Source organism: Abrus precatorius, unplaced genomic scaffold, assembly GCF_003935025.1.
Source record: "Abrus precatorius isolate BTA unplaced genomic scaffold, Abrus_2018 Scaffold11, whole genome shotgun sequence".
NCBI classification, from domain to species: domain Eukaryota; kingdom Viridiplantae; phylum Streptophyta; class Magnoliopsida; order Fabales; family Fabaceae; genus Abrus; species Abrus precatorius.
In genome coordinates, this window is record NW_020874303.1 from 13,665,629 (window position 1) to 13,687,007 (window position 21,379).

A 21,379-nucleotide genomic window follows, 5' to 3' on the forward strand; every position below is an offset into this window, starting at 1 on the left:
GGAATTCCAGTAAGAATAGGTTCATAAGCTCTACTTTGAGTCCTTACCTTTTCATTTAGCTTTAAAAGTGCTTACAAGAGATATATATAAGATTATCCCTATGTGCATGCTCTTTCCGAATGATATATTGTTGGTTGAAAATTCAAAAGATGTATGTTAAACTTGAGTTATGGAAGGAGACTTTAAAATTTAAGGATTTTTACTTAAGTAGAAGTAAAACAAAGTATATGCATGTAAGTTCAGCAAAAAACAAGATGAGGATTATGCATTAGAAGTTAAAATTGAAAGTGATATTATACCACAAGTTTTAAAGATTAGGCACTTAGGATCAATTCTATAAAATGGTGAGAAAATTAATGGAGATGTTATTAATAAAATACAAGTTGGATGGTTTAAGTGGAGAAAGACATTGTAAATTATTTGTGATTGTAAAGTATCTACCAAACTAAAAAGAAAGTTTTATCATAATGCAATACAACCAATTATTCTATATGATAGTAAATGTTTGGCCTTAAAGAAACAATATAATAAGACACTGAAAGTGACAAAAATGATAATGCTAAGGTGAATAATTGGTTAAAAAAAAAGATAGGATAAGAAATGATAATATACGCAAAAATGTTAGAGTAACACTTATAATAAAAAGATGATTAAAAATTGTGTAAAATAGTTTAGTCACATGCACAAAAAAAATTTAGAGACACTAGTAAAGAAAGTGAATTACATGACTTTTAATCTAATAAAAAGAGATTAAGAAAGACAAGAAAAAGAAACTTAGATAAGTTATTAGAAGAGATCTTTTTATCAATAAAATTTCTAAAAATTTAATTTTTGATTGAAGTCAATGGCATCATATGACCTATATAGCTAATCTTACTTACTAGGATAAAACTTAATTATCAAATGCTCATTTTATATTGTCATCAATCCTATTTTAAGTTATTCCTAAATTGTAGGATAAAAAAAAAATTATTAGACTCGTTAGATTACAAAGAAAATAAGCATAAACATAATAAGAAAAATAAAAATATTTAAATATTAGAATATAAAAGAAGAAGAATCCTAATATCTATCCTTACGAGAGTAATGATAATCTTGGCTAAAATTCTACCCCTAAATCCCTTTACTTTTATTTTAATCTTTTTAAGTTTAGATGGTAACTTTTTCCTTGTGGTGTAATTTTCAGTCTCTTCACTCTTTTGTCAACAATTTTTTTTAAAAAAATCCTATTTTCTTCTTCTTTTAGAGTTTTTATAGATAAATTTTCAATACTTGTCAATCAATCTATTTATAGATAAGTCTACAACTACACCACTTTTAGTAAGGTTCAATTAATAATTTTTTAAGAGTTATCTTGAGACAAGATAATAGCTACTATTTTTAATAAATTTATTACATTTAAAGCAAATTGAAAATTCAAACTTTAAAATACCTATTTATAAAAAGCATAAAATTTAAAGTAGTTATACATTTTTTGAAAATAATAATTACATTCAATCTTACATTATCTACTTTTATTTATTTTTAGGTATTAAAGCACTCATTTTTATGATAACAACACTAAATAATATTTTTTTAAATCATTCTCTTTTTTATTATGCCTCATGACTTATCTTGAGCATTTATTTTTTATTTATTTAATTCAAATATCATTTTTATTTTAATTTTACATTAGATTTTAAATTACAATACACTATAAGAAATTTAAGTTATATATTTTTATATAAGCTAAAATTTTAATGTATTGTAATATTAATTAAATTATTTTTTTAAACTTTTAAATTTTAACGTACAGAGAAGAAAAAAGTATTTTTGAATTCAATTTTAATTTGTGTTGTGAATTTTTCATGAATTTTTAATTTTAAAAAATTATCTCTTTAAAGTAGCTCTATTTAATATAATATTATTAATTTATAATATTTATTAAATTTTAAAAATTCACCTCTATATTTTAATATTAATTCCCATGCTCCTCTAATTTAATAATTAATTTTTTTAATTTAATCATGATTTATTTATATAAAAATATTTTCCACTTTAATTTAGTCTTTTGTCTTACAAAATAATTAATCTTATTTAATATGATATAATATTTATTATTATTATTATTATTAATTAAAAAATAATTTAATTTAAAATTTAATTAAAATAATTTCATTTTTCATCTTAAATTACGAAATGTGGATATTTATTTTAATGTAATATTCCCCTCTCACTCAGTTATTGTAGAGAATCGAAAAAGACATAGAAGCTTCGTTAACCCGCGAGAGGTATCAATTGGCGCCAAGAAATTTTCAGTTCGGTCGTGCTGAGACCTGAGAGAAGCTTCTTCCAGATTCTTCCATGGCCACCCAAGGTCTTCATCCTCCTTACTTCTCTGAGGTTAGTTACACTTCTTCTATTTCCTTCCTTCGATTTTTACTTTTTTTTTTCATTTGTATGCTTTGATCTATGCGAGGAAAAAAAAAAAGATACCAAGAAGGAAAAAAAACAGTGAAAATCTAATTTACTTTGATGATTTCTGACTTTAAATGCGACGTTGGAGCTAGACAGAGATTGTGATTTCAATTTTCGGTTGGTGTTTCTGTTTCATTGGGTTTTATTTATTTTTCTTATATTATTAGGGACCTTGTTTTTCGTTGTTGATGATACTCTCATTTAGGTTTTTTATAATGCCAAATTTCTGCAAATACCTTGTTTTATTTTTGGGGGAAATTTGTATGTGCCTGTTAGTGAAGGATAAATATATAAAATCATAGTCTAAACTGCGGTTTACAACTGTGCAATAATTACGGTTTGGGAGGTCTTTTCAATCACATTGCGGTTGCAATTGCAGCTGCATTAGCCACAGTGTCCTACAATCGATCACAGTTATTATAGTTGTGTGTGTGCATGTGCACATTTATATACATTTATGTTTGTATATTTGTATGCAAGTGTCCTACCAAACCACTCACCGGTTTTTGTCTTTGTTTACAGTGTTGCATGTAATACTGATTCTATGATTAAGCTTTTTTGTATCCTCAATTTGTAAGGCTATGTCACCTATGAACATTTTGCAGGATGTAGCTTGGCTTCCATGCTGGCTTCAGAATCTTAGAACAAATGCGTCTAATGAACTTATAAAGGAGTCTCAGGCGCCTTACAACGAAGAAGTGAAGGTTGGAATTTCCCTTTCTGTGTTTTTTCTTTTCCTTATTTCAACTTTTGTGTGGGTAGAAATGGAGGGAAGACGATAGGGTGGCTTGGTGGAGGATAGAACTTCTGTTTCCATATGTCTTGCTTGCTTTTGAAGTTACTGTCCTATTGTTATTTTTTTTTAATTTTAAAAACTTGTTTCTAATGTTAGAAATCTAGACTTCATGGATCATATTCATCAAACATGAATAAGTTGCATGAATTTAGAACAGCATTAGATATTAAGATTAGGAAGGGAATGTGCATCTTAAAGTCATGATTCTTGACTTCGTTTGAGAGCCTTGATCTCTCTTGGAAGCATCTGATAATCTCCAATGAATGCAGACATATACATTCAAGGAATAGGATATTTCCCTCCTTAAAGTTTAGATTGGGGTATTAGGCAATTGTCAAGAAGTTTACAATCAAGTGTCTCAAGGCACATATTTATAGAAAAGGTAGAAAGGGGACTTGTTCTTTCATGATGAGTTACAACAGTTTATACCATATTCATTCATGAAGAGTTGTAATGTAATGGTTCCACACTTCCACCCATTATGAATTCAATACAAATATAGGCTATACTATTCAAGTTCAATTTACATATCATATCCAATATCTATCAATTGCAAAGTGAATATTCACGGATTCATCAAGATAACATTCAACTCATGGTTTTATTTAATCAATAGAAGATAGAACAACCATAGAGAATGAAATTATCTAACATCTAGTGCATGAAGAAGGATTGATGATTGATTTTGTATTTATAAATTCTAATTATGCTTTACTAAATATAGTCCATCTTCACATTGATATAGTGTAGTAATGATAATGGATAGTTTATTGTACAGTTTTTTTTTTAAATTTAAAGTCTTGTATTGTTTTGTAGTTAATTCAATGACAAAATGTAGGTACAGTTCTTTAGGTACTATTTTCCAGTCAAAATTAGAGTTTCACCTTGATCAAAGATCCACATTTAATGTTGTCACGGATTATTTAGGTAAAATTATAATTTTGAATGGTAAACAGGACCAAAAACACCTAAAGAACTATGCCTAAGTTTTGTCCTTAATTCAATTTTCACTCACCATATTTTTGTTTGTATTTAATTCTGAAAGCCTCTTGAAAATGTTAGATTGGTCAAACATTAAGTGATGCTTTCTCTTCTTTGAAATGAGCAAGGATCTAGCACCTTCTCAAGGAAATGGTAATGATGGCAAAGACTTTGATAAGATATCAAGGGAAGAAGGTAGATATAAAAGTTGCCATTTATTCTTATCTGGAGACAATAGTTCACCTGTTAGTGTTTCTTCATCCCCTGAAAATGTGAGTTTCTTTCTTACGTTTTTTAAATTTTGTGTCTTTTGCTTTTATTCTCATTCAACATATGGTCCAAAATACTGGTATCATTTTGGTGCATTTTCCAAACATATGTTTTAAGTGTAACTGTTGGACTCAAGAATCGAGCTCACAAAATAACTATATATTACTAGAATGTTGACCAAATTTGAAGAATGGTACATCAGTTACATAGTATTTTCTCCTACAAGGACTTTCCTTCTTCAAAACAGGACAAACAACAAACTAACACATTAATTAACTCTTACATGTCTGAAACACCACAAAGGGCTGGCCATGTTTGGGGCAGTGTCCTCTTTGGACAAAACTGGATCAAATATAAGAAAAAAGACGAATCAAGAACAAATCAATATTGAATACTCTTAGTTGGGATTGAAATGCTCAAAACGAAGGAAGAATAAAAACAAATACAGTGAATAAGTCCAGGGATTCGAGAGCTTGATCTCCCCCAACCAAATATCAATTGTCTAACCAAATGCTCCCCTCCTCTAGTCCTCCGTGGCTTCTATTTATTAGCTTATCACTTCTTACATGTAACAAATTCAGTTATTTACAATTGCCTGTCTCAAATAACTCCCTGGGTCCTTTGAACTTACTGGGTCCTAGTCTCTTTAACACTCATATGGGCACTGATGCAGTGGCTCATTGGACTGTGTACTCACCACTCGAGCTATGTAGCGTGTTTTGTCCTGGTAAAGACCTTGCCCTAACACAATATTGTTGTGAGTGATCTATGTACATGGTTTGACAAGTTTTACATTAGCTGCCGAAGGCTTGACACAACTCTCCTCCTTTACCTAGGCTTAGGACTGGCTATGGGACTGTAGGCAGAGTTCTGCTATAGATAAGTATGTCATTGAGAAAAACCAATACAAATTTTCTCAAGTATGGTCGCAGTACTTCATTCATCAATGATTGGAAACTAAAGTTGAAGGAGGGTTGGTTAGACCGAAGGGAAACAACACAAACTCATACTGCCCTCTAAATAGTAAATGAAGTTTTAAGGATGTTCTCTTCCTTCATTCAAATTTGATGGTACCCAGATTTAAGATCTAACTTAGAAAAGATAACAGTTCCTCCCAGTTCATTTAATAGCTCATCAATTATGGGAATTGAAAATTTATCTAAAATTGTGTTTAAAGCCATATAATCCACCTCTGCTGTACGTTGCTGTTGCAATTACTGGCAACCCTTTTTCCAGCACTAAGGCAGATGCTACAAAATTGTGAGATGCTTTACAATCCAGCAATGCTACCACCTTTTTTCCTTCTAATTTGCCCCACATTTTGATGGAATTCTGGGAAGTTAATCTAGTGATGCTATACATTAATAGTTGTAATGCTTTGTGTACCATTTCCTGCTAAATATACACCCCTTCTTCATCTTCCCTATACTTCATCTGCTTTGTGCATGATTAAAATCAAATAAAAAGTTATTGTATCCACAGGGGATGTGCTATTAAGTACTGAATAGTTATAATTTAAATATCTAAACACAATCAATTAATTTTCTTTTAATGAATGCAGTCAACACTGTGAACATAGGTGTGTCCTGTCACATAGCTTGGTTGTGTTTGCTGCTGTCTTGCCTTTTTTCAAGCTCCATTAGACCAGACAGGAATACAGGCGTTTCTTGACACAGTGGATTGTGTATTTTGCTGTCCATGGCTTATTTTTTCAATATTAAGCTCCAAAAATCTCCTAAGCTCCATTCTCTTCAATCCAACTTTTGGATTACCCAAGTTTTATCTTCAAAATTCACTATTCTCCATAAAAAACACCTAAAACAAGTAACTTGAACAATACACGTAAAATACTTAATAAAATTCAATCTAAATGCAAGATTATGCATGATTTAAATAAATACATGTTAAAAACATAAGCACAAATTGCAGACATCATGAGTATGTATTCTTCTTCTATTCTCCTCACTCAAGCCACTAATAAATTAACCAAATGCTTGTTCTTCAAGAATTTCTAGTAGTTGTGCCAACAGCTTAAACATTTAAACAAATCTTCAAATCAACTGTTTTGGCTGAAGACAAGTTGGTCATATGGGTTTCCAACACCACTACAAAAATCTCTCAGCAGTTCCTTTTTCAGTGCTTCCTCAATCATCTCAGGTATTCTCTTCACCAAATATCTGAATAAATGCGCTGCTGCTCTTGCCATACAAACATAAACAGAGACACATTCAGTGCTAGTTTGATATTTTGGATTTCAAAAACATTTCTTAGCCTAGCCTAGCCAACCATCCAATGGAATCATTCCCATCTAAATTAGGCTATTCCACCTTCTTGAATGTTTCAGAAGATTCATCTTCATAACTGGTTGAGTGAACATTGTTGAGATGTGGATCATGGGATACAGAAATTCTAGAATGTCTTGAGCTTTGTCCATCTTTCTCTTCTCCATTTTCAAGATCCTTCTACTTCCTGAATTCCTTCAATAAAGACTACATTTCAGCCAAACTATCAATATTCTTTTGCATTTCTCTGCCTCATATCTTCAACTGAGTTTCTTATTGATTGTAAACGATGATCATGGTGAAAATCTGATCTCCTTATCCCCTCATTACTCTTTCAAATTTGCTCAACTTGTTTCTCCAATCCCTGCACTTGAGTCCATCCCTGTTGATGGCATTCAGCTAGTCAGATTGAATTGTTGGACTCAAGAATTTAATACACAAATAATTAAACTTGAATAATTTGGTTTTTAGAGCAGATTTGAAGAACAATATATCAATTACAGATGGTTTTACCCCAGCAAGGATTTCCTCCTTCAAAACGCCACAAATAACAAACTGACACTTTAACTGCCTCCTATGGGTCTGTCACACCACATATATAATATAACACTATAACTATCACACAAACCCATAACTTCCTAAGGAGACAAACGCTACGCAAACACTAATAATTTAGATCCATAACTTCCTAAAACATCACATAGCTGTTCCATCAGTAATGTTGTGATATCAACATTAACTTTTAGTTGCCATTAGTTCCGTGAGCAGGATTTCCGAGATTCACATGAAAGATATGATGGAAAAGTTTTGAATTTTTTCTCTATAGGTTAAATAACACTACTTATCTACCATAGTTTAGCTTAAACTATTTTTTATCTTTTTATCCCCCTACAATTTACTGAAACATCTTTTTTGTATTGTTTATTTATATGTAACAGCAATTTCAGTTAATTTTCAAATATTTTCCTTTTGATGGCTAATTGATTCAGTGACAACTTGTTGTATATGAATTGGTCACTTGTAATAATGAGCATGAACTTGGAAGTATATTTTGATAATAACTACTTTTAGAAGATTAGTCCTGCTTTTAGTCAATTTCTCTCATTTGTTTATATGTTTCTGTGCTCAACCTCCTACACTAGCACACTTATCTGCCAAAATTTATTCTTGTGAAATGTGTTTGTAAATTTTATTTCTTAGCAACAAGGTAAATTGCTTATACTGTTAATACCATTTATGACTAAGATTTGTTTAATCTATTTATGCTTTACTGAAGCAGGTGTTTCATTTTAGTCTGCATCTTTCTTCAGACGTTGATTCACTGTTTTTCCCAAACCAAGATTTGAATGAATCTCATGGTGTAGTTTCACCAAGTAAAGCTTTGTCATTGCAACCTGTTCAACCTTCTACTGATTTTAGAGTGAACATGTATCCCATGATGGATCCTCTTGCCTGTGAACCAGATCTGTTGGTTGCTTTAATCCCTGAAACTGTGGAAAAAGATGCTACAAAATCTTTTGTTGATACAATTGACTCTGTTGTAAAACAGAAAGAAAGATCTGTGGATAAATGTTTCAAAAGTGCTCATGTCAGTAATGCAGTTGAACTTTCTATTGCTGCATCCGAGGCATTGGTCATACATGATTTAGTGAAGATCGACTCAGCTTCGGAAACAATTTATACAGAATCTGTACTCGAAGTTGCACTTCGTGTGAAGCAGGCACGACTCAAGGGGTTGGAAGATGGCTTCCAGTCCTCAAATGAGGAATCGGACTGTAGTGATTCTCTTTCTGATTTGAATGATTTCATTATGGAAGATGCTTATGAAGATATTGGCTTACTTATTGGTGTTCCTTTTGAGGAAAATATTTTCAATTCAGCTATATTTCAAGCAAAAGGTGTGTTCAATGCTGAAAATGGTAGCGGATGCAATAGTAAACATGGTGGTAATGAGTTTGCATCTCAGCTTGCCAAATTTGATGATAAATCTAAACACAAGCAGTTCGAAATTAATGTGGATATTGAGATGCAGAAAAATACAGACTCACCTCTTCATTCTTTACACTGTGAGAAGGAGAATCATTCTGATGATCCTGGTTTGGTTGCAAATATTCTCAAATTTTCTGATAATAGTCTTCCTATATCTCATCAATACATAGAGAATAGCACGGATAATTTACCCCCAAACCAGGTAAATTAGCTTCTTTTCCTTTCCCTTTCTATTCCAGCTGTCTGGAAAAAATTCAAATTTTAGTTTATCGTGAATCAATTATTACTAAAGCCTAAACTATTAGGTGAAGGCATATTATTGGTTCTTACTTTTATATCTTTACATGCCTACTCATGAAAGAGTTCTTTGGGCTTGAAGCATGCATAATGGCTAGGTGACCTAGGTCTCCCTACCATGTATTCAAATTTAATTTTTTTATTAGTATGTCACCTGTATTACTGGATTTTTTTAAGGTAATTGATGCTACATTGATTTCCACTTTCCAGACAGTTGGCTTGGTTGATTTGACTTCAATCAAGCCACCAAACAGTGTCAACTCTTCACTTGTTGAGAATTCTGGAAATTACAGTGAGTTTTAAGAGTTTACTCAGCATTTTTGTTATCTTTCTTTCTCTAGCATTTAAAGCTTATGTATTTTCTTATGTTAAATTATTCAGAAAAGGAAGATTGGGTAACTCACCTAGCTCCAAAAAGATTTAGAAGTCGTTGGTTAGGGGGTTGGACATGTGAGGTATGGTGTTTCATCTTTTTCCTTGACCTATAATTTCTTTTAGTCATACTAATTTTGTTATTTTCTTTTGATACTCTAGTTAACACAATTACAGTAAGTTTTGACTTTGACACCCATGGATTCTCCTTTGAATCATGTTTCTTTAAAAATTGAATTGATGAGATCCTGTTGAAACCAAAAGGGTATTGCTTATTCTGGAGAAGAGAGAAGGTGTGAGGATATTAGCTTCTGCCAGTTTCCAAGTTTCCTTTAGACTTTATAATACTTTCTTCTTTTACAATTAACAACTCAATATGATATAAAGAAAAAATAGCATTGGGGCAAGGCTGAGATTATTGTAAACATTGTGACAATTGACCTGCAACCTGTAAGATAAAATCAAGAGATCTATAATAAGTGAATTCTGACTCAAGCATTGGTTTTGGATGTCTTTTATAGTGATATACTATTAAGGATATAATTAATAATACTAAAATCTTAAAAATGGTGAAATATTATGAGTCTCAGGAGGGTTTCTTTAGAAGCAGCTGACTGGTAATTTCTTTTTGGAGAAATATGGTGTTATGAACCTTCGCGTAGGACCTAGTCACAGGCCTAGATGTGGAAGAATCCTTCTTGCAACCTATAGTAAATATGGCATTTTGGCAATAAACTTGTCCTTGACAGAGCCTTTTGGAGATAATTAATTCTGCATATATTTGCATGTCCTCTATTGAATATTTCAGGCTTTTTTAATAGACCGTTAATACAATGGAGAGAAATCCAATTGATACTGTTCTGTAGCTAAAACTAGAAATAAATCCTAAATCATGATAATAATATAATTGTATCTAATAGAAGAAAACAAATCCTAAATAATGATCTTATCAATTAAAAGAAAACAAATCCTAAATAAAGTGAGGATATTTGTAAGTAAAGGAAACAATTATATTTACTGCTGTGGTGCTGCATCTTTTGCTGTTGTCTTCCTTTTTTGATATTGCTGACCCACAAATGTGTCCACATCATGTGGAAGAAAAATATTCTTTATCCTGAGTTTTTACTTTGAATAAAATCATGAAGTTGGGTGGGACAGTTTTGCATTCTGAGATATTTTGCTGATTATTGAGGATAGCTGGTATCTGAAGGAATGGGGACTGTTCATAGAATTTTCAGTAAGTTCCTGCTGAATAGTAGCGATTGGCTAGCTATCTATTCATGGCTGTTGGTAGTATTTCTCCTTCAAGAATACATTAGCGCATTGCTGCTGTTGATGTTTTTTCTAGTTTGCCACCACTGTATTTATGAATACTTGTCAAATGGAACAAAAAGAATCTAGGTGTACCTATGCATTATTCAATTCTAAATAACTAAATGCATTTCCTAGTTTCAAGAATGCCATGACCCTGGTGCCACTACGAGTCCTTAACAGTTGCTTGTATGACTGTGGATTTACTAAATTGATATATATGGAAGGGGTACTTCTATTCTGATTGGAGGCAAAGTCCCACCAAATCATATTCTTTCTTTTACTAAGAGCCTGCCATTCGATTCCTTTTTACCTGCTGTACACCATCCCTACACTTGTGACTTGATTTTGTTCAATTTCCTACTCAAATCTTCACTCCTGTTCTTAGATGATTTATCTAGCACTTATATATTGTATCATCTATTTAAGCATCTTGGTATCGCATTCTTGTTTTTCATGGTTTTTAACTAGTATGTTTCCCTCTTGGAAGGAATTAGATTCATCTTCATTGAATCAAAACAATGCAGAATGGATTCCAAAGTTTCACATCAGAGAGACAAGCTTTCTTACAGAATCTGTAGATGTTATTCCCGATGAGAGTTCTTTTGTGGTGAAACTTGATCCCAAGTGTGCCATTGGTTCTCTACGAAGTATGCCTTCTGAAGATTCACACAACAAACATGATGAGGGAATTTTGCAGTCTCAAGATGTGGTTGGATGTTCTAGTCTATCATTGACTGATCCTCTTTGCTCAGTTGTCCCATGTAGCATTTCTTCAGAACATGTCAATTACAAAACTTATATTGACAAAAACAATGATACGAAGGATATTTTCCCATCCATCTCTGAATTTGAGCTGGACAATTTCCATAGAATCCCAGATATGAATGTTACATTTGACTGTAGTAATGAGGAAATTATGTCTGTACTTGATGGTAAAGATATTCCAATCACTGCAACAAAGATGGCTGAACAAATTACTAAGTTAACAAGGGCTGAGCATACTTGTCTTAAGACTTATAGCATGATTCTACCGAACAAAGATCTCAACCTTAACTGTAATTTAACCGCACTTGCATCTAATCAGAGTATGGATGTTGCTGCATCTTCTGGCACAAATTTTTCTGAGAGTCTATGTGCATCCAAGCATACAGATGGAAACAAAAATGAAGAAAATAATCAGCATTGGATTGATCACAAATCAATTATTGAAATAATAGATGGCATGAGTGGCAATGAGTTAAAATTAAAAGCAGCAAATGCAAGTGACGTTTTAGGAGATTCAACACAAGGCAGAAGATCACCTCTTATACTAAATAATCAGACATGCTGGCCCTTGCTGGGCCCTAGGAATGTTGTTAATGATATCAGTGCAGAGAAAAATATGCAGCAGCATGAAGCACCAGAAAATGTTGTTCAACATCCTCAGGACAGTAATCTTAATAAACTGCAGGTTGAGTGCAATAAATTCCTGGGTGGACATGTTAGAGTGAGAAAGCAAGTACATTTCTCAGAAAAAGTGGAAGAGCTTCCACAAAAAAGGAAATTATCAAAGTTAGAATCTTCACATAAAAGATGTAAGTCTTTTGTTCAGTTTGTCCCAACAAACTATCCCAAAAGCTTAAGCTATTAGGTGAAAACACATGAATGGTTTTATATTTCTTGTCTAACATGTTCCATTTCCCATGTGTCCTTTGAACTTGAAGTGTCGATAATGCACAAAACCACCTACCTGTGCTGAGATTTTGACTTTTAATTAGAAGAATAGGAGACCACTTGGTCATAGAGACTCTAATAGCTTATCATGATCAACCATAAAAGATTAAAATGTTAAGTGAAGACATGGAAATGGCTTTATAATACATCTCTAATATATCATTCAGTTTTATATTTAGGATTTTCTAGAAATTATCTTTTTTTCCTACAACAATGTAGGTTCAGCTGTTAAAGCAAAAAGGCGACAAGTTTCCAAGTCATTGACCACTTCTGTGCCACGTATGAAACATTCTTTGGCAAATTATGGCAAAAGTGTAGTGCATGAATTTATATTTCAAGGTATAGAGTTCCTTCTCACTGGATTATCTAGTCAGAAGGAAAGGGACATGGAAACACTTATAAGGAAGTCCGGTGGGGTGGTTCTTTATGATGTTCCCTCTCCTCGAAATTCAAGGGACAAGAGAAATTCAACCATATCTCACGTGCAGCTTCCTATTATTCTATGTATGAAAAAGGTTTGTTTCAAATGATCAATATAACTTTTTGTTGTTTGTAATTGTATAGTGCTGGGGCCTAAAACTTATGCTAATTGTTTTGTTTATCCCATTGCTTTTCTTTGTTTCATTGTCATTTTTGTTAATCTCTTGCATCCCACTATATGCCACTGGGGATTCATTTCAACAATTAAATTGTATTTTCCAAGAACTAAAATTACACCCAAGACACTTATCTAGATAAAACTTGTTTGATCTTTTTATCTGCACCCTATCATTAATAATTATGATCATAATTATTGCAAAAAAATCCATATTTACCCATTAGACACCCAATGTTAGTTATACATGATGTTTTGAGTGTAATCATCGCATGTTTTGGAGGCTGCAAGAGTGACAGTTAAAGGGAGCAGAATCTATGCTCTTATGATTGATTGGTATTTTCACATAAGCATATCTGATTGATTGGTATTTTCACATAAGCATATCTCTGCTTACATAATTCCTCTTCTTTTCTTCTCATGATCTTAAACTTAAATATAACTGTATTTTTCCCATTATTTTTTTCTATGCATTTTATGTGGTTTCTAATGAAAGCTTTCCACTTAAAGAAATTTGAAAGAGTGATGTCTTATAAGCTTTCCACTTGAATGAAAAAGTTTATGCTGTTTAGTGGTTTAGCGTTATAAATGGGTCTAAGAATGATGATTATAAGTATAGTAATGGCATGTTTTTGTTAAATGGAAGTCTGGGCATGAAGGCATCTTGAATACATACTTATACAACTAACTTGTACTCATGCTAATTAGTGTGCCCTGGTTGCACTGAAGTTTTAATTATGAATTCTGCGTGATGGTTGAACAATAAATCACTTAATCAACCATGCTTTAAATTCAATGTTAAAGAAACGTTGCACATAAAAGATGAATATTTTATCCAAGGATCGATGATTTTTTTCCTTAAATAACTGATGACAAATTGTACAGCACTAATTATTATGTTTTCTGTCATATAATGATTGCATTGTTTACTTCAATATAATTGAGTCTGTTGTTTGTCTCAGCTGCAAACCACCAAATTCTTGTATGGTTGTGCTGTTAGTGCCTCGATACTAAAAGTTGGCTGGCTTACTGATTGTCTCGCATCTGGAACTATTTTGCAACCTGAAAAGTAAGTTGTATTATCACTGAGTTGACTTTTGCATGTCTTAAAATTTATGTACCATGCTCTATGACAATAAATAGACACACAGCAGTACACTCCCATACTTTCAGTCAAACAATATTAATCTGAATATGAACAGTATTATTAAAGTATCAAAATGGATAACTCTAAGAAATTGAGAATGTACCCCCGAAGCCTATGCTTTACATAAAGGAACTCCTCTATTACAAGGAAAGTTCTTTTGGTCACAAAAACATCCTATAGTACCCTTTCTCTCTCACTGAATTCCCCCTATATTCCTCCTGACCTCCACCCTCACATGCATGCATCTTCTCTTTCCCTTTCTGTTTCAGTCAAACATCTCTAGCACCTCTAACATACACTCTTTCCAAACTTAGATCTAGGCCCATTATGCTAGTAGCAGTGACATATCCAGGAATTTTAAGTTATGGAGGCAACACATACATATGTATTTGTAGCATTGAAAATATGACACACTACTATCAATAAGTGTAAATATACATCATAATTGAGTTCTCATATTTTTAAAACTTTGAATTATTTTCTCATTTTCAATATTATAAAATTTTTCTCTATATATATGTAATCTAACAATGATTCAGCCCTTCATCTCCCATACAGTTCTGCATTTGATTCTTGATGATAATATTCTTAGCAAAGAAAGCTCTTTCAACTGTTGAAGTTGCCAGTGGTAGTATTAAAACTAACTCTAAAAGCAAATACACTGACGGATATACAGCATGCTTCGTGGTCTCCACAAGCTTCATATGTGGACAAATACATCAAATTGGTTTTTTGTTTTTAGTGGACAAAAATTGTAACTGATTATTGATATGGTAACAAACAAGGCTAGTGGAATTTGGGGCAATTTATAAGTTCAACTAAAATTTTGGGGACATTTTCGTATATATAGTATTAAAAAAATTCAAATGTCTGTGGGGGCAACTGTCCCTACCAAATTCAACGTGCATCTATCCCTGGATACTAGTACTTGATTCATTTGCTGGTGTGGGTTGCTAACACAAAGTATGTTGTGAAACTAAGATTAATCCAGCCATGATTTTGACAATTTAGATCTCAATTTGAAATGATTTTGATATACATAACATCAAGACATTTAGCTCAAATTTGTTACCCAATTATGATTTATATAGCTGAAATGCAAACAGAAAGGTCATTCCTTTCCCTTCTCATCTTGTTATGCATCGTTTATTTGTTTGTTTAACATGTAAAAAGACATTCACTAGATGAGCATGATATGATTTTCTGATAAAAGAACAGAAACCTTACCATTTTGTTTGGTTTGAAGAAAGAAATAGGGAAGAAAGAAAGAAGTTAAAAAAGAAATAAAAGAGAAAAAAGGTATAAAAGATATATTGTTTAGATGGATATAAATAGAATGGAAGAAATGAAAATAATGATTTTTGCTTGTTCGGATGAGTGGAATAGAGAGTAGAAAAAATAGATAAATGATTTAAAAGGTCATTTTATTCTTCTATATAAATTATACTTAGTAATATGATTAATAAAAGAGAGGTAAGGGTCAAAACAGTCTACATGAATTAAGCTTTCTTGTCTACTCTAACTTGCTCAATAGTGTTGTGTGATTTATATAGCTGACTTTACCGAATAGGATTAGGCTTGGCTATTGTTGTTGTTGTCTATACTCAAAATTGTGGCACAGGAGAAGAGAAAATGAAAATATGTACCCCACTAGTATAGTTTCTCTCCCTAAACAACAAGCTATCCAAACTAGTGAATATTTTGTTCTCTCTCACAAATCAGTCCTTCCAATTTCAGGCTTCAATAATTCTGTCTATCCAAACACATTGGTATTATTATCAACAGTGACCACAAATGGACAATTTCGATGGTCTTGCTTCTCATTTGCGTGGCTATCATTTTAGAAAAATATTTTTTGACCATTAGGAATTTTGATCCCTATGGATATGCTGGGATGATGGAATTCAAATTATAGTTTAGAATTTAAGTTTCAATTCCAATTCTAATAAAATTGGAATTGGCAAATAATTATTATCTTATGTTTTGGTTATGCAAAGAATTAAACGTAGAAATAGAATTCTAAATATTCCTATTTTATTGTGTAGATTATAACAACTGAATTTTGAAAATCAAATTAATTATAAATATCTTATTAAAAATTTTCTTAATATACTAATTATTAATTAGTTTAATTATAATATGATTATTATTTAAGATAACAATTTTATTGGGTTAGTCAGTTTTATTCAGCCTTGGTGGTGGTGGTAGTAGCGGTAGTGGTAGTGGTGGCCAAAGGTTTCCTATGATGGCAGTGGTGGCTATGGTGACTGGTGAGGATTGCAGTGGTTGTAGAATTAGGCAGAGGCATAGAGGAGTTGCACGATATTGGGGACCTAGGGTGAGGAATTGACAATTTTTAAGGTGTCACTTAAGAATTAGAAATTCCCCAAGCTACCTCTTTTGTAATTCCATGGAATTGTGATGGAATTATGATTCTAATTCTAAACAGTTTTCCAAACATAAAAATTAGAATTATATGGATCAATTCCAATTTCAGGTTTCAATTCCATGCTCAATTCTAGCCCCCAAATTAGATTTGGAATGGAACGGACAGATGATTCTGAGGTCATCTTATTTTCATGGAATCCAATCCCCATGCTAGACGTTAATTCTCCCAGTCAGTGCTGGAGAGGAGATATTGCTGTTATCTGAAGCATGATTCCACTACTCTGCATCCTAAAATGCGGAAGCCAACTTTCTCAGACAACAGAAGTCAAATGTGATTTCCTGTACACTGTCTTTATGCATATCTAAAGTTGCTCGAACAGCCACAGTGCTGTTGTTTGGCTAATGGTATGGTACGATCAGAGAATTCATCTAACATACAAATGTGTAACAAATCTATCAGTAAAACAATTTTATACCATTATGATGTTAATGTCTTGAACAACAACAGCAACAACTGCCACCACCAAGCATTATCCCATTGGGCAGTACTAAAAGCTAACTTTAATGAGATTGAAATAAGTTTTTTTTTTTAATGGTTTCTCCTGGAAGTTTTTCGAAATATTTGAGATTGTCTCCACTTTTAGTGATGTGTTGTCAAGATCTTCAAATCCCTCTCTGCTGTTTAATGATTCTGGTTTCATTGGAATTAGATACTTGATTCTTCCAAATCGAAATGACATGAAGTGGACCAGGATTGGGATGGCAATTCATCATAGAAACCGAAAGCATATTTTTGAACGCGTAGGAATTGTGCTCCATGGGAAGCATAGTTTCTGCGCCAAATTGGGAAGTATCATCAAGGTTAGATTCTTTTTTTACCTCTTCAATCTTTTACTCATCTTAAGTTGTCCCTTTATATGTCCTTTTTTATGATGTAAAATTTCCACTTTTCCCCCCTTATTTTATATTTTAATTTATTATAACGGTATTTTTTTTATTTTTTTTTTGGGTTCGGTTGATTACAGTTGTAGTTTGAATGGCTGAGTTTCTAAACTTAAAACACACTTACATGGTAATTGACATGCATTTGATGACTTTGGAATGTAACGAAAGCCATTTGTCTCGCTGGTGGCTTAGATATTTTCATACATACAAGACTTATAGCAAATATCAACAGAGTACAGATTTTTATACACATGCGCAGTACCAACACTTCTTTATTTCTCTTGCTATCACATGACATCACTCATCAAGTCATTCATTTTTCTCTTTTCTCGTCTTATTTCTCAATAGGTGTGTACACTCTATGGGTGTAAAACAATCATTTTCCGTGTCAACGCTATCATGTATAATCCAAAGTTATCTAAGAGTTTGTTTGGATGTCCTTGTAAGGAGGGAAGGGAAGAGAAGGTTTATTTATAATTAACTTTGTTTGGGAGTTAAGAAAAAATGAGAGGAAGGTTCAGGGGTTTTTTTTAAACCCTCCAAAGTCGTCCTAAATTCAATTTTTGGAGTTTCTTCGAACTGAGATTTTTTATAAATTTTAAACATTCAAATAAGGGAGGAGTTTAACCCTCCTTCCTCCTTTCCCCTTTGTTTTCTCTTATCCCTTACCTTTCAAACCCTCTCCTTCCCTCCCTCTAAAGGCTTTGCTTGGAAGGTTGGAGGAAGAGAAAAGGAAAGAGTTTGAAAGGAAAGAGAGGAGAAGGGAAGGAAGGAAGAAGGAGGTTAATACAAAACTTTCCAAATTGGAAGAACTTAAAAAAAATATGAGATTAGGAGGGTTTTGGAGTTAATAAACTCTCTTCCTCTTATCTAAAAACTCTCAAACATAGTTAAATATCCCATAAGCCTTCTCCTTCCCTTCCTTTCTCCTCCAAAACCTGTGAAGATGTGAAAATATATCTAAAAACAAATTGACAATGAATACTTTATTGAATAGAAGCCAAACCTTTCAACAGGCATTTCACAATAGCAAAAACAGAAAGATTAAAATAACGTAAACTAACATAATCAAGCTAAATAGATAGATAAGATATGTAACTAACTTCAACAAAATGTAACGGGCTGAACAAAACATAATGGACTAAACAAAACATAACAGACTCAACAATATCAACTCCCAAAACAAAGCTTATGTTAATAGTTTTATAAACTAATCTCTCTCTTTCTCTCTCTATCTGATTGTGTGTTTTGCACAGCATGGAGGTGGAAAAGTGTTCAAAACTCTTCAGGGGTTAGTACGGAGCGCTGATGAAGAAAGGACTATGGTAGGCGCTATTGTAGTTGAAGAAAAGACTACTATATCACGTCATCTAAAGTATTGTGCCAAAGAGCGGAATATTCCTATGATGGTAAGTAGTAATTACGCATTTCAGATTTGGGTATAATTTACGGTTCCCAATATTTGTAGAAAGAAGTTATTGTTGTGCATCAACAAGCTCAATATTTTGCCATTTCCTATATATGGTTTATCGAGTGAAAATTCTTGACGTTTCAATCTTTCGTGGGTTTTTAAGATTAATCCCTCTCACTTGTGCTCTTTCTAACACATGGTTTATCAAATGAAAATTCTTGATGTTTCAATTTTTCATCTCACTTATCATGCTCACATTATATACTTAATATATATGTCTGTGGTGTGTGATCTCTCACTCAATTTTCTCTTGCAGCCTTGTAGCTGGATCATTAAGAGCTTATATTCAGGAAAGTTACTTCCCTTCACGGAAGAAAAAAATACACATTCATTGCCATTTGTTAAAGTCTCTGAAGTTCCAAGTTCTTCAGATATGAGTGAAGAAATATAAATTTTACACTTTAAGCAAACATTTATTAACGCGGACTATCAATGATGAGTTGGGGAGCGTGCAGAAGATCTTACTTAAGAGTACGGAAGTGGCGTACGGCGTTCCGATAATTTGTTTAGCTTATTTGATAAGTTTCACAATTGAACTTACAAGTAAGCTGTCGTTTAATAAGTATAGTAGATGACATTTGTTACCCAAATACGTCTTAAATACTGTAATTATATATGATTAGTTGTAGACGTGTGCCTTCAACAAGTGGGTTAAATTATTCTGTTTGGTATAAATAGTATGAAAATGAGATGAAGTTCAGTTCATGCATCAACCGCATGTTTGGCAAAACTAAGTTTTGCATCCGACGTTCGGTCTACCAATAAATGAATCTCTACGGTGAATTTATCGGAATAATGGCATTCAAGTATTCCATTTAAGTACTTCTCTAATTAAACATACTTATTTGATTAATTTTCGTGGCTAATCACATGCGATGTTAGTTTCAATCAGCATTCATTTGTAAATTAATATATTTCTGAATGGTGTCAACGACCCTTTTATTTTATCATACAATTTGGCATCATATCGTCAAATTGATTACATTAATTTAAAACACAATCATGACATGTGCTGATTCTACGAGAAATGATATCATTTAATGTAGGCATTTGAGGTGTGCTCGAGTACAAGTTTCTTCCTCTTTCAATACTTGATTTCTTTCTTCTCCCCTCTATTTAGTCAATAGTTGTGAGGCTTCAAGCATTTTGTTCGACTGCAGGGTTAAATTGTTATATGTATTAGGCTTGAGGCAAAGTATTTAGTTGCATAGGAGGTCCATGAAATTTTACTTCAAGTGGTATGGTTGGTTTTATTGCAAAAAAGTAAAATAAAATAAAGAAACAAAATGTGCAGAATTATAAGAAGAATGAATAGAGAAGTAATTCAATTTTTATTTAATAGCAATAATACATTTATAATAAATGAAAGAAATATAAACTAATTACATAACCGAAAGATTTGATAACAAATTAAATTATTTTTAAAATACCGAAACTACTTATTGACTATGATACTAATATAATAAACTGAAATAATAAAAAATACTGACAGTAATTTTAAAAATATATTGTTAACATTTATTCTTGTTTTTTAAACTGCAAATTCTATCTTTCTGCAGTTTAAATTTGCTAACAAAAAGTAAATTTGTTGTCAGCAGGAATTTTGTATTCTCTTATTGCTTCAAATTAAAATTAAATAAAACAAAAATTTTTCATAGAAAAGAGAAGTAATTAACCGAGTCACCTCGATTATTGTTAGAGAAATTAGCCAACTTGAATTTTTCACTCCTCTTGAAGTCGATGCTTGAGTTACAAGTGTCTTTAAAATATTTAACCACTCTCTTTGCAACCTTGAGATGTCTTTCATTTGCACTATGGATGAAATTAGAAAACTTACTTTCAACACTCAAGGTATTAGGGTGAAATGTTGTGATATTTTCTTTGCATAAGAAAGTTGTTTGTTGCTCCTTCAACAAATTCAAAGTAAAATTTTTTTGTTTCATTTTTACTTTGAAAATATCTTGACCAACTTCATCTTTAATCAAACAATATTTATTTTAAAAAATAACTTTGAATTTCCCTTCAATCAATTGACCAACACTTAATCAATTTGGTTAATTTTAGGAACTCAAAGAACATCATGAATAACTTTGTGCTTGAATAGTTTGTTATTGCAATTGTTTCCTTTCCTTTGACTGGAATAAAATCACCATTACCTATTTTGACTTTAGTGATGTTAGTTGGCATCAAATCTTTAAAGAGTTTTTTATTATTAGTCATGTGGTTAGTGCAACTACTATCAATTAGTCAACCTTAATTTGATTTAAAGTTTGAGAGACAAATAGCAACAAATAAATGATCTTCTTCCTTCTGATCAACAATCTTAGCCTTTTCATCTTGGTTTTGGTTTTATTTTTGCATA

General features: G+C 32.2%; 1 protein-coding gene across 1 annotated transcript; it reads left to right on the plus strand.

Annotated features, from left to right (window-relative positions):
• Positions 1 to 2,222: 2,222 nt before the first annotated feature.
• On the plus strand, positions 2,223 to 19,723 carry LOC113855442. The gene is made up of 12 exons (XM_027487085.1): positions 2,223 to 2,382; positions 3,063 to 3,161; positions 4,363 to 4,506; positions 8,066 to 8,977; positions 9,283 to 9,364; positions 9,454 to 9,527; positions 11,246 to 12,332; positions 12,691 to 12,986; positions 14,029 to 14,135; positions 17,312 to 17,462; positions 18,803 to 18,955; positions 19,274 to 19,723. Exons 1-12 carry the CDS (start codon positions 2,344 to 2,346, stop codon positions 19,406 to 19,408), a joined length of 3,279 nt encoding a protein of 1,092 aa, XP_027342886.1. The 5' UTR covers positions 2,223 to 2,343; the 3' UTR covers positions 19,409 to 19,723.
• The last annotated feature ends 1,656 nt before the right edge of the window (positions 19,724 to 21,379 follow it).